This window comes from Pituophis catenifer, unplaced genomic scaffold (assembly GCF_029215685.1).
Source record: "Pituophis catenifer annectens isolate HBS135680 unplaced genomic scaffold, rPitCat1.0.hap2 SCAF_11, whole genome shotgun sequence".
Lineage (NCBI taxonomy): Eukaryota > Metazoa > Chordata > Lepidosauria > Squamata > Colubridae > Pituophis > Pituophis catenifer.
In genome coordinates, this window is record NW_027256891.1 from 11,256,241 (window position 1) to 11,270,572 (window position 14,332).

The 14,332-nt window shown below is 40.7% G+C and overlaps 1 protein-coding gene across 1 annotated transcript in view; it reads left to right on the top strand.

The window, feature by feature from the left end:
• Positions 1–1,124: 1,124 nt before the first annotated feature.
• Positions 1,125–14,332, top strand: part of TENM1 (teneurin transmembrane protein 1) — a 349,073-nt gene continuing 335,865 nt past the window's right edge. The window contains 1 exon segment of the mRNA XM_070952054.1: positions 1,125–1,341. Coding sequence (XP_070808155.1) covers positions 1,125–1,341 — 217 coding nt within the window.

The following is a 14,332-nucleotide window of genomic DNA, read 5'->3' on the forward strand; positions in this document are numbered from 1 at the left end:
ATGTGAACATGGTGTGTGTGTGTGTGTGTGTGTGTGTGTGTGTGTGTGTGTGTGTGTGTGAGAGAGAGAGAGAGAGAGAGAGAGAGAGAGAGAGAGAGAGAGAGAGAGATTGACTATAAAATTAAAATTCACTAAGAATGTGAAGTAATTGAGAAAAACCATGTTACTTGATGTCACCTGATGTGAGTTATCTTTTTAATGTACTAAGTATTATAAATATGACTATTTATAAAATGGGAATCTGTATCTTTTGTTTCAATATGAACCGATTCCCTTCCCCCAGTGTCAAAATGAAGTTGATGCTGGTAATGTAGGAGAAGATTAGGCAGAGCTGGAGGAGTGGAGTTAAGCACGTCGTCAGCTTAGAGTCATTGTGTTCCCACAAGCGTTTCCATGGCCAACCCCTCTTGAATTTCATTGACCCTTATCTGATGCCAATTTAGTATGGGGTTTTAGTTGACCGGATTATTGTGTATAGGCTTGAATAAATCTTCCATCCTGAAACTTTATGAATAGTCCTGATTCTTCATACCTGACAGGTGCCACATAAATTACTTTGAGGATACAAACACTGCTAGAGAAACTCACTTTTGGTTCCATCAAAGATGGTTTAGGAAGCTTAGAATGGGAAACCTAAGTGGGCCATTATTGTTTTGCTATAACATTAATTCATTTTAGTCATTTCCTAGTGGAGGATGTCTTACTGATATTATTTCTTTCCTAATAATTAAAAGCTACATTATTTCTATGCACCGTTATCTTCTTGTATTTTCTTTAGCTGAATGGACAAGACAAATCACCTCTCATTTATCATTAGAAAAATCATGGAAACTACACCATTGGTTCTGCCAAGCTTTAGGATAAGATAGTTGCAGAGTGTCTGTGGTTTTGATTTTTTTTATTGGGATAGTATAATTTCCTGGTCATGATATATTCCACATATGCTTTCTATATATGTTGATTTTTAATTGCAAGCTGCCCGTAGTCATTTGAGGAGTTGGGCGGCCTCAAAATCGAATTAAATAAACAAAAATCGCTTGAGACTTACACTGTTTTTGTCTCTTCCAGGTGTATAACTTTAAGAAGCCTTACTCTGTTGTTTTCATGACCTTGCTGGATCAAAAATGGAGCAGATGGACTGTAAACCTTACCAGCCCCTATCCAAAGCTAAGCATGAAATGGATCTAGCTTATACGAGCTCTTCAGATGAAAGTGAAGATGGGAGAAAAGCAAGACAGTCCTACGAGTCGAGAGAAACCCTAAATGAATTTGGACAAGATCTCAGACTCAATTACAACAGCCATAATCGAACAGGAAAAGGAGTTGATGAATCCACTCAAGGTACATTGAACCATATGTTGTGACAAGTAGTATGTCCACATTAACCTCAGTAGTTTTTCTTCTTGTACAGTGGTACCTCAGTACTCATCAACTGGTTCCAGGAGGTACAATGAGTACCAAAAATGATGAATACCAAACAAATATTTCCCATAAGGAATAAAGTAGTGAGTCACAAGGCAGCCAACACCAACAAGTGCTTGTGTTGTCTATGTGTTGAATACTAAACAAACAATGAGTCCTCATCATCTTTTAATGACCCCATAATCCCTTGCAAGGTGGAGTCTGGGCAACTGAATGGAGCTGAGTGTTTACTGGCTGGATGCCTTTCCTGTCGCCAATGCAGAGTTATATTCAGCAGATATATACTCATTGTGCCCAGAGAGAGAAATATCTGTCTCTACCTATGATCGAACTCGCAGCCTCCTGATTGTGAGGCGAGAGCTCCACCTCTAGGCCACCGCACCACTCTAAACAAACAATGAGTACGGGACAAATTTCCACATTAAAATGCATTGAGTATCACATTTGATGAGTTTCAAAACAGTTGAGTACCTAGGTACCACTATATTTTACATGACCACCTGTGGAAATTGCTTTCTGTTCCAAATCATACTGAGCACCTGATTCAGTTTTATGCTAAAAGTTGCCAGCCTCTAGGGCTAAAGTTATATGCAAGAATGCTGCTACAGACCTCTGATAGTCCAATTGCATTTTTAGACAATGTTGCAGCTCAGGGCTTTCTTGGGAAGCATGGACATCTATCTAGAAAAACGGGAATGGAAGCTAGGGTGGCAAAGTTGAATCTCAGAGCTCAAGAATCTGGCAGGGATCATCTTTAGTAGTTTCCCTTCTGACAAACGTTCATTTTGATCGTTAGCCCTACCGTGCACATCAACCTTTTTGAGAATGGGCATCCCTTCTCCCTGCTTGATGATTTTGTGAGAACATCTACAGCCTGCTTACAAAACTCCTAATTTGCTTACTAATGTTCAATGGAAACCTTCCCTCCTGGATGTGTGGGTACGCCATCCATTGTCAAAAGTAGAGTGGACAACCATTTGACTTGGAGGGTATAAGGCTTCATGACTTGAGCAGGAGGTTGGACTGGAAGACCTCTGAAGTTCTTTCCAACCCCACGATTCCATGTTCTTTACTAGTCCTCAAGCCTTGTTATGTTAGTTAATTAGTTAATTAGCTAGCCTGACTAGGTGGTTCAGTGGCTAAGACGCTGAGCTTGTCGATCAGAAAGGTTGGCAGTTCAGCGGTTTGAATCTCTAGTACAGGTCTCCTGCATGAGCAGGGGGTTGGACTAGATGACCTCCAAGGTCCCTTCCAACTCTGTTACTGTTAACTGTTAGGATTAGAATCTTTCCAGTCATAGTATCCCATGGAAGGTCAGGCTGATTCAATCTTTATCATGTTCTCAAAGGAAATGAAAAATTCTATGAATTTGAAAACAATTCTGTATTTATTATTTTGTCTTGTTTGGATAATGTCTTGATTATTTTGTAATGTTGATTTTTACACCACTGGTTCAAACAATATCTTGTTTCAGAAAATCCTGGCAGGCAAAGAAAATTATGAATATATATAGGAATAGAATAGAATAGAATAGAATAGAATAGAATAGAATAGAATAGAATAGAATAGAATAGAATAGAATAGAATAGAATAGAACAGAACAGAACAGAACAGAACAGAACAGAACAGAACAGAACAGAATCTTTAATATAACTTTGAATGTACACCAAATTTGGCATACATTAAAATGAAATTTCATTGCATACAGCTCTCAAAGGGTCATCACCTCCAATACACTACATAACCATGACAGAATAAATAAATAAATAAATAAATAAATAAATAAATAGAAATTATGCATATACTCGATATATTATATGACCCAGAGGAACAACACAGTCTAGTTCAGATGTACATGGCGAGAAAAACAAATCTTGCGAGTTTACCAGATGGATGGCATAGGGAACAAAACTGTTACAGAATCCGGTAGTCCTGCTAGAAATACTTCGAAACTTCCTCCCAGAGGGCAGCAACAGAAACAGACTGTGAAGTGGGTGTGTGAGGTCTCTAACAATGCTTTGAGCTCTAAGCACGTAGCGCTTATAAGCAGCATCCTGAATAATGGGAAGAGAGCCTCCTATAATCTTCTCGGCTGTCCTTACCTCTCTCTGTATGGACTTTCTATCTGAGGCTCTGCTGCCACCAATATTGATATGCTTTTGGCATGATATTTTTCCACTAAAAGAAGGTGCAAAAATTCTATTTGATCTATACTCTCTACTTGAAAGAGATTTTTGTATCTCATCTTCTGTTTTGAGAAAACATTGAAATGTGTTTCTAAAAAGAGGATTGCTTTTTGTTTTCCTAGCTGATTTCTATCACATTGGTTTGTCAGCACCTTTTAAAAAAATGACACTGAATACAGAATAGATTTATTGGGAGACCATTATTTAAGTTAACATTCTATACAAGTGTTGCAGAAAATCAAATACTGGTTGTTGGTTTTTTTTTTTTGTTTTTTTTTTTCTGGAGTGCTCGATGCATGATAAATTGCAGCTCTGCAGAAGCTTTTGTTAGAAACTTATCACTATGAAGGAAACTAAGATTGAATTAATACAAATAAATGGGAAAAAAGAATTTTTCCTTTAAAATGTAAAAATTTTCCCAGGGTGATTTACAAGTAGCATTTAAAACTAGCCAAGCTAAATGTGTATACAATTATAAATGCCAATATAAACATTAAAAGAGTACCTTTGAACCACCAATCAAGCATTTAATGAAAGAGGATCACAATGTGTGTGTGTGTGTGTGTGTGTGTGTGTGTGTGTGTGTGTGTGTGGTCTTAACCCAAAGGATTTAAATTATCTCTGATTTCTTTCCTTTTTATCCTACCCAGAGCCTAAGACTGAAGCGTAGGTGGGATTTATATTATCATGACCTGGAATGCTGGAATGGGGTATTTGCAACCCAAACTATAACTAGTTACCTATGGGGGAAAGAAATGAAGATGACCATCACCCACTAAAACTGGCTATGACTTTTTTTTTCTTTTTACAACCTTGTAATCCTTGATTTGGGGTGGAGTTGGGGTGACTGGGTGGAGCTGAGCATTTACTGGCTGGATGCCCTTCCTGAAGCCTACACAAAATTCACAGCAGATATTATCTTTTTGTGCCCTGAGAGAGAAACATTTGCCAGTACCAAGGATTGAACTCTCAACCTTCCAAGTGGGAGGTGAGCATCTTCACCACTAGGCCCCCACACCACTAGGCCCCCACACCTCTAGCAGAATAAAACCCACAGGGACTCCATTACTATTCTTTTTTACATGAACAATACCAAATTGGAGAAGATTAATCTTTTCCTGTCTCTCATCTTGTTGTTACAACTTAAAGATAATTTCTGATAGAGGACATTGTTTGACAGTGAGATGTTTTGGACCCTTTATTGAAATCTTCCCTTCAATTCTGTTATTTTATGTTACTGGTGTCCAAAAGATTAAACTATATGATAACTACAGTAATTCTGGATTCTAGAAAGGGGAAAGAGAGAATACTGCCAAATTATAAGGTGACTATTGCTCTTAATGGCTCCCACTCCAATTACAGAGTGAATGTGAGTTTTATGGGTTTTAACCATGTAAGGGATGCAGTGGCTCAGTGGCTAAGATGCTGAGCTTGTCGATCGAAGGGTCAGCAGTTCAGTGGTTCAAATCCCTAGTGCTGCGTAATGGGGTGAGCCCCCGTTACTTGTCCCAGCTTCTGCCAACCTAGCAGTTTGAAAACACGTAAAAAATACAAGTAGAAAAATAGGGACCATCTTTGGTGGGAAGGTAACAGCGCTCCATGCGCCTTTGGCATTTAGTCATGCTGGCCACATGACCACGGAGACATCTTCGGACAGTGCTGGCTCTTCGGCTTTGAAACGGAGAGAGCACCGCCCCCTAGAGTTGGGAACGACTAGCACATATGTGTGAGGGGAACCTTTACCTTTACCTAACCATGTATGTGAGTTTAAATTCAGCCTTATGACCGAGGAAGGGAATTAGGACATGGTAAAACTGCAGCCAAATAGCAACTTTGGAAAAACCTCATTTTTGTTGATTTACTGAACAATGGAGGTTAGCTTTTCTTATCAGATTCGCATATTTTTTTTTGCAGTTTTTGAAGCCCACTCAAATCTGAGGACTCTGGGAGGCATATGACAGAATAGAAAAGAAAAGGAAGTCAGTTGAAAACAGTATATAAAAAGAAACATTCCTTGTAAATGGGGGTCACAGAACAATTTTTAATAAGGTTAAGAGGATTTACAAAGTTGTAGATAACTTTCTTTTTTTAATATCGTAATATGGGAACCAATAATGGAAGAAATATTTGGGTCCCCCCCCTTCAGTGTAGTGTTAATTTGATATCTTGAGCTGAGATACTGATCTAGCATTAATGAATGAATAAATAACAAAATAATTTGGAGCAGGCTGTAGAGGGAATGGATTTTGATATTATCAAATAATTATACACTGGAAGCATGTTATCCTGATGAAATTAATTCCATAATCTGACTTTTTTTTTTGTATTAGAGCACCAATGAATAGGAAAATTCTTGAGTAAGTGCACTTATGAATTGGCACTTTAAACAAAAGAATAATATATTAATGTGTATTTCAGTACATTGTTAAATTGAATAGTGGATAAGTAGCAGTATATAAAACAACAAACAGCAACAGCTGGGTAGTTTACTAATCAAGCTAATGAATACAGTGTTTGGAGGAATAAATAGAAGGGCCGTTGATTTTTTTTTGTATGTGTTATTTGTTTGTATTTGTATGTGAGCGAGCGAGAGAAAGAGAGAGAGAGAGGAGAGAGAAGAGGAGAGAGTACATACCTATTGATACAGAGCTAACGTTTAAATGGGTTATCTATAAAATTCACCAGGATTTAGGAGTGGCTGGTTCAGATAGCTAGTTCATTAATACAAAGCGAGCTGAGGAAAGAAGGCATAGTTGTAGATCAGACACATGGATGGTTATTCTGTCTCTTGGATTTGTGCATTTATCCAGAACTATACAGCATGATATAAAAGGGATGAGGTGGCTCAGTGGCTAAGATGCTGAGTTTGTCAATCAAAAGTTCGGCAGTTCAGCAATTCGAATCCCTAGTGCCGCGTAACAGGGTGAGCTCCCGTTACTTGTCCCAGCTTCTGCCAACCGAGCAATTCGAAAGCACGTAAAAAATGCAAGAAGAAAAATAGGGACCACCTTTGGTGGAAAGGTAACTGTTGTGGCCCCGCCCTCTGAGCCTATCTCATCAGAGGAAGAAGGCTCCGAACATGAGGGAGAGGAGTCAGCCAGGCCTCCCTCTCCAGGCCCCTCCCCTCTGGCACTGCCTCAGGTGCCGGCCGAGGAAGAGGAGATTGGCCAGGAGCCAGGTGTCTCTGATGAGGGCGAGGAAGGAGAGCCGTCGTTCCTGGATGCACGCCAACGAAGGCGTGATAAATGGTTGCAGCAGTTAAGGAGGCGTGCTAGGGATTATAGCTGAGTCACTGGACCACACCCCAGAGACTATATAAGAGAGGGTGGTGGCTGGTAAAACTCTGTGACGAACAAAAACTAACTCTGGCTAGTCACTTGAACAACGTCTGAAGCTGCCGAAGGGATATTGTTTTGCTGGACTATTTGCAATGCGTATGTAATTTTATGTTATCTGTTGCAGTAAAGCTCTTGGCAGACGGTGCTTATATTGTTGCCAAGTTTGAGATAACGACCTGTGTGCGTGCCAAGTACTTTCTTAACCCTCGGCTGGCTGTGTTTGTGTGTGTGAGTGTAGATGGGGACAGATCAGGTAACAGTGTTTCGTGCGCCTTTGTTGTTTGTTTAGTCATGCCGCCCACATGACCACAGAGACATCTTTGGACAGCGCTGGTTCTTCAGCTTTGAAACGGAGATGAGCACCGCCCCCTAGAGTCGGGAACGACTAGCACATATGTGCGAGGGGAACCTTTACATACAGCATGAAGTAATTCTGGATCCAAATCATAAGATCTATTGGAATAGGATGGAGAGTCCAGAGCTGCCTTCTAAAAGAAAGAAAATAAGATGGAGAACTCACACTCTTCTAAGAAGCCATAGTGGAACAGCCCTCAGATAGCACATGTAACACTCAAAAACTCTCTCACGCACATATTACAAATATTTAAGTCACACTGGATAACCAAATCCCATCCTCACCAGGTATTGTGACCCTCTCTTCAACCATTGAGCAATTGCCACTTGTAGTTGATAATTCTCTCCAAATTAGTAATAGAATGGTATGGAAAAGAGCTTTGTAGCATTTAGCCCCAAGTTCTTCTCTCTTCAGTTGAACCTTTCACCCAGCTAAAGCTTAAAATCTACACACACACACACCATCAGACATAGAAGGAAGCCTTCCAGACAGGTTGGGTTATCAAGAGGAGATCTGTTGTGTGTGTTAGAGAGGGAGAAAAGACAGTTCAACAGAACTAGCCAAGAAAGTATCCTGAACCAAGCTGGCTCGGTGAGGACATTGGAACTAGAGACAGATTTCAGAGGGAGGATGAAGGCACCAAAAAAGCAGGAGCTTTTTCAGAAGCTCATACAGGAAAACCAACCTAGAACTAAGGAGAAATTTCCTGACAGCGAGAACAATTACCCAGTGGAATGTCTGGCCTTCACAAGTTGTGGGTGGTCCATCACTGGAGGTTTTTAAGAAGAGATTGGACAGCTGTTTGTCTGAAATGGTATAAGGTCTCCTGCATATGCAGGGGTTGGACTAGAAGACCTCCAAAGTCCCTTCCAACTCTGTTATTCTGTTCCGTTATTCTAGTAGCTGGGAGCATCAGTAGTGCTAAGAGGTGAAACCAGGCACAGAGCCCCACATCATCACAGGTAGCCAGCCCACACTGTTTAATAACGTTGACTCTACCCAACGAGAAATTGAAAGAGAAGCCAAAGTTGCCACGGAGGATGAGATCAGAGGCAACAGATCCTGGCTGAAAACATTCTGAAATGCCAGCCAGCCAGCCACCGAGGGAGCTAACCTGAGTGGTTAGGCCTTTGGTCGAGGAGAAAGGAAGCTTCGTTTCTCTGCACTCCACAGTTGGGAGATCAACCTATGTTAGGGTTGGACAAGCTTTACTGCAGGGGTGGGAAGTCAGATCTACCTGTAGAAGGTACAATAGAGAGAAGAGGGGAAAAACCTAGGCTCCCACAGAAAGAAGATAAATTTCTACTGGTAGTCCTTGATTTAAGACCACAACCGAGCCCAAAATTTCTGTTGCTCAGTGAGACAAATGTTAAGTACGTTTCACACCATTGTATGACATTTCTTGCCACAGTGGTTAAATGAATCACTGTAAGTTATTAAGTTAGTATCATGGTTATTAACTGAATCTGGCTTCCCCATTGACTTTGCTTGTCAGAAGGTCGCAAAAGGGGATCACATGACCTCCCTGGACACTGCAACCGTCATAAGTATGAATCAGTTGCCAAGCATCTGAATTTTTGATCACATTACCATGAGGATGCTGCCACAGTCATAAATATTAAAAATGGTGAGAAGTCACTATTTTTCAATGCTGTTGTAACTTCGGTCACTAAATGAAGTGTTGTAAGTCGAGGACTAGCTGTATATTGCTATTGGAAGCTGAGAGAAGGGGTGAGAAACCCACAAAAGCCTGTAAGAGCAAGGTACATAATGTATAGAAATAAGATATAGAAAGCTTTAGAGAGAGAGAGAGAGAATATATCCCCACTCATAGATGCATCCCAAAGTAATACAGATGATTGATGTGTAAGTGAGAGCCATGCATATTTATAGGAAAAAACACCTGTGTTCCCATCCTCCATCCTAGAAAACAAATCTTTATTTTTGTACCATAAATCATCCCCTTCAACATAGGGAGGGGAAAAAAAATTCCTTGCTTTCTTGTCTGTACACTTTTCCAAAAGGAACCCATCGCAAGCAGGAAGTTAAATGATTGTGACAAGACAGGAAAACGTAGTCTTCACTTGGTGACCTCCTAGCTTTTTCCGCATCCTTTCAAATTCAAATTCAGAATACAGCTGGAAGGGACCTTGGAGGTCTTCTAGTCCAACCCCTTGCTGAAGCAGGAGACCCTATACCCGTGATGGCGAACCTATGGCACGCGTGACATCTGTGGCACATGGAGCCATATCAGTGGGCACGCGAGCATTGCCCTAGCTGAACTCCAGCACGCATGCGCGTGCTGGCCAACTGGGCCCACCGGAAGTCAGGAAACAGGCCATTTTCGGCCTCTAGGGGGTTGGGGAAGGCCATTTTTGCCCTCCCCAGGCTCCTAGAAAGCCTCTGGAGCTCGGGGAGGGTGAGAAATGGGCCCACTGTGCCATCACGTGCCAAAAGCAGGGGGAGCGCAGGGGGGGGGTTGCATGTGTAGGGGGGCATGGCACATTGAATTATGGGTCTGGGCACGGAAGCGCGTGACACCTCCCCCCCGTGCGACCCCCGCTTTTGGCAAGCGACGGCAAAAAGGTTAGCCATCACTGCCTTATACCATTTCAGATGAGTAGCTATCCTGTCTCTTCTTAAAAACCTCCAGTGATGAAGCCCCCACAATTTCTGAAGGCAAGCTGTTCCACTGGTTAATTGTCCTCATTGTTAGGAAGCTTCTACTTAATTCCAGGTTGCTTCTCTCTTTGATTAGTTTCCAACCATTGCTTCTTGTCCTGCCTTCTGATGCTTTGGAAAATAGGTTGACCCCCCCTCTTCTTTGTGGCAGCCCCTTAAATCCTGGAATACTGCTATCATGTCATCCCTAGTCCTTCATTTCTCTAGACTAGCCATACCCAAATCCTGCAACTGTTCGTCATACGTTTTAGTCTCCAGGCCTTTAATCATCTCAGTTGCTCTTCTTTGCACTCTTCTCTGCACTTCAAATAACAGTTAAGAGAAACTATGCTCATTTTCTAGGTAGTTTTAGCAACCTAAGTCCTATAACTTAGCATCTTTTTTCAAAGTCTTCCGAAGACTGTATTTGAAGTCTCCTTCTGGATTGTTGCCATTCTTAGATTAGAATTGAAGCAGGGGTCCCTCTCTTCTGCTCTGCAGTGGCCTTTAAGGAGCAAGCAAGAACCCTTCCTTCCTACTCAGGATGGAGCTGTAATGTTCTAAATTGAACGACCAAGCCACTCCGGGCTCCGTTCCAGGCAGTGGCGAGAATCAATAAGAAATGGCATCATTATTTTGATCTTAATAACACTCGAGTCCCTTTTACAATTCAGTTATACTTTGAAAACCATCAAACATGGAAACAGAACTGACTTTTCTGAATAAAGCAGTCCTTATTTAAAAGATGATGGGGAGGAAGGGAAGACGGTGGATCAATGCAAGAACAGATTTAGTGAAAGCGATTGGCAAGCTAGACGCTAAGCACAAAATGGACAGGTAATGTGCCGCATTACGATTACTGAAGATAACGGGAAATAAATTAAACCTGAAAGATATATACCAGACAAAAAAAAGGGGGGGGGGAAGGATTAATGGAAAAGACATGGAGGGTGGGAATTCTCCAAGCTGGTTAGATGGCGTGCAAGTTAAGTAGGATGCATGTATTATTTCCTAATGCAAAGGATTTAAAAAGTGACAGAAGAAATGAGCAAGAGTTTCTGAATTTTTAAAGAGGCAATTTGAAGTTGATGTTCAGAGTTTCTGACTAGCCTTAATACTCCTAAATTAACTCATTAATCTAAACAGATTGTTCTGATATATATATCTGGGCGGGTTTGAAAAGAAGATAAAAGAAACATTATAAAGAATTTGCTTGAATCTTATCTTCGTATTTTTTTAAAAAAAAAAGGTTAGCTTTTTGCATTTGGCATAGGTTTATTTTTAAAGCTAAAATTTATAACACCTTTAATCTGTAAAGAGAACAAAATGTTAGATAAATACTGATTCTAATTGACCCAAAACTTAATTAAATACAAATTAGAAAATATTACCCACAGTGGTTTTATCTCTGAAATAACCATGAAATATTTCCAATCAGATGAAGCAGGAGCTGTTTCTGAAAGGAAACATTTTGATAAGAGATGAAGAACAATTAAAATGATTAATAGGGAATGAGGGTCCCAGAACTATAGCTGGTTAATAACTGAATAAAGACCAATAAAAATGATACAAAAGAGGGATTTGGGTTTCCAAATTCTTCCAAATTCTTTTATCAAGAAAAAGGTTATAAAATGCAAAAGCCTGAGTAAAAACTGTAGGAAGAAATATCCATCTGGTTCAGTTCCAAGCCGGGAGAAAGGCACTGGAGACAAAATGGAGGATGGAGGCTGATTGGAAAGAGGATCCATTTATTGATGAACAGAAGGACATGTTTGTAGTTCTGGTGCAGTTGACCACATGGAGTTGCGAGTGGGGAGTATTTATACCTTCTCTTGGGCTTTGCACTTGAGCTTCCTGTTCCTGTACAAGAACATGTATTCTATTGGCTGTTGTCAGACTTCCATGGGGCCATGTACAAATCCTAGGAGTTTGTCTGAGCTACTTTTGGTTGAGGTTTGGGCTGATACAATGAAGGCTTGTGTTGGGCAATCCCTATTGTGGCTGAGGGCTAATCTTACCTTTGTTCAAAGCTTGCTGCAGGGAATTTCCTTTTGAATAGAGCTATCTATCTCTTTATCTATTAAATGCTGACATGCACAGAAAGGTGGGGGCTGCTTTCCAAGAGCATGTTTCTCCATTTCTCCCTTTAGGGAAATACAATATTCTGCCTTTTTAATATTTCTCAAAATATTCCATTCATTCATGAGCCATGGTGGTGCAGTGGTTAGAGTGCAGTACTGCAGGCTACTTCTGCTGACTGCCGACTGACTGCAATTTGGCAGTTCAAATCTCACCAGGCTCAAGGTTGACTCATCCTTCCATCCTTCCACGGTCGGTAAAATGAGGACCCAGATTGTTGGGGGCAATAGTGTGACTCTAAACTGCTTAGAGAGGGCTGAAAAGCACTGTGAAGTGGTATATAAATCTAAACGCTATTGCTATTCTTCTAGGAGAGTGGTGGGTGCTAACTTTCTACAAACCAAAAATAATTCCACAAAAAAGACTAGATATAATTCTGCTGTTCAGGTTCAATTCTAAGGAAGTTTTTGCATTTTGCAGCTATAGCTAAGGCACTTGGCACTGTAGAATGGCTTTGTTTCTTCATAACTGCTGTCCTTTCCCTCCTTCACAAGGCTCTCATTAGCAGCTGATCTATAGGTCGCTACCACCACAGCTCATTTAATTCGTCCAATATTATCTTTTTATGTTTTGGTTATCTATTTTGATTATCAACTACTGCAGGTAGTAGACTCCTGAGTCAGGAAAGATTCTGTCTACACGTGTGAAATAAAAAAAAATCATTTTACAAGAATAGCAATAACACTTATATACTGCTTCATAACACATTTACAGCCCTCTCTAAGCAATTTATAGAATCAGCATATTGCCCCCAACAATCTGGTCCTCATTTTACCGACCTTAGAAGGGTGGAAGGCTGAGTCAATCTTGAGCTGGTCAGGATCGAACTCCTGGCTGTGGGCAGAGTCAGCCTGAAATAGTGCGTTCTAACCATTGCACCACCACGGCTCCTAATGCAACATCCAATCAGTTACAGCACTAGCACTAGCACTTAGACTTATATACTGCTTCACAGTGCTTTTACAGCTCTCTCTAAGTGGTTTACCAAGTCAGCTTATTGCCCCCAACAATCTGGGTCTTCATTTTACCCACCTCGGAAGGATGGAAGGCTGGGTTAACCTTGAGCCAGTCAGCATCGAACTCCTGGCAATACTGCATTGTAACCACTGTGCTACCACGCCTCTTAAGAATCACCAGGTGTCATTCTTGGGTTTGGGGCAGGAGTAAAATCCAGCAGGTTCTGAAGAACCCGTAGCAGAAATTTTGAGTAGTTCGGAGAACAGGCAAATACCACCTCCGACTGGCCCCAGAGTGGGGTGGGAATGGAGATTTTGCAATATCCTTCCCCCAGGAGCGGGGAGGGAATGGGGATTTTGCAGTATCCTTCTGCCACACCCACCAAGCCACACCACGCCCACCAGGCCCCGCCCACAGAACCAGTAGTAAAATAATTTGGATTTCACCACTGGTTTGGGGTCTGACAGATAGTTATATTTAATTTAATTTATCTGAAGTCGTATTGATTTACACTTAGTTCAACTTAACTCTGCCACTTCTTCTCACCCGCTCCCCATTTATTTAATAACATTCCCCTTCTGTCATATTATAAGCTGCAGTCTCTCAGTAACTTTTGCCAAGTATGAAGTGGCGCTTCCAAGTCCATATTGAGGACTATGCAATGGCCTATGATCTTACAATGTGCTTCTCTATTACGAGAAAATGATGGCAAGGCTGTGTATATTGGAAAACATTATTAGATTCTGTATAATGGTTCCAGAGTAGATTTCACATAAAAGTGTGCTATGCCTTCTTTCCTTCTTTGGTGCTATGTTACTCAGGGTAACAAAATGTGCTTATTTACAGATGAATTTCCAGGAAATGTTAATCACTTTGAAAACTTTTCATTTATTCAATTGTACTAGGAAAACAGGACATTTTTTTTCTTTTGCAAATTAGGTAGCCAAACAACTTTGAGGTTTTCACGGAGATCCTCTGCTATATAATAGCTTTTTTAATTTGTTCCTTGTATTTCAGATGTATTTATTGAATTTATTTCTGGCTGCAGATATTTATTCTTCAGCACTAGGAAAGAGATGATGAGATCTCTTTTCAGAAAAACAGATCCAGGAAAAACATCATGTACTGCATGCAACATTAAGTATGGGAGAATTAGACATCTAATACACAAGTTGGAACAAAATAAAATAGAAGGGGTCTTTGGTGCTCTCTTGGTGTTTTCTTGCAGAAACATCATCAGTGCTAGTAAGGAGTGATGTTTGCTCTCAGTTTAT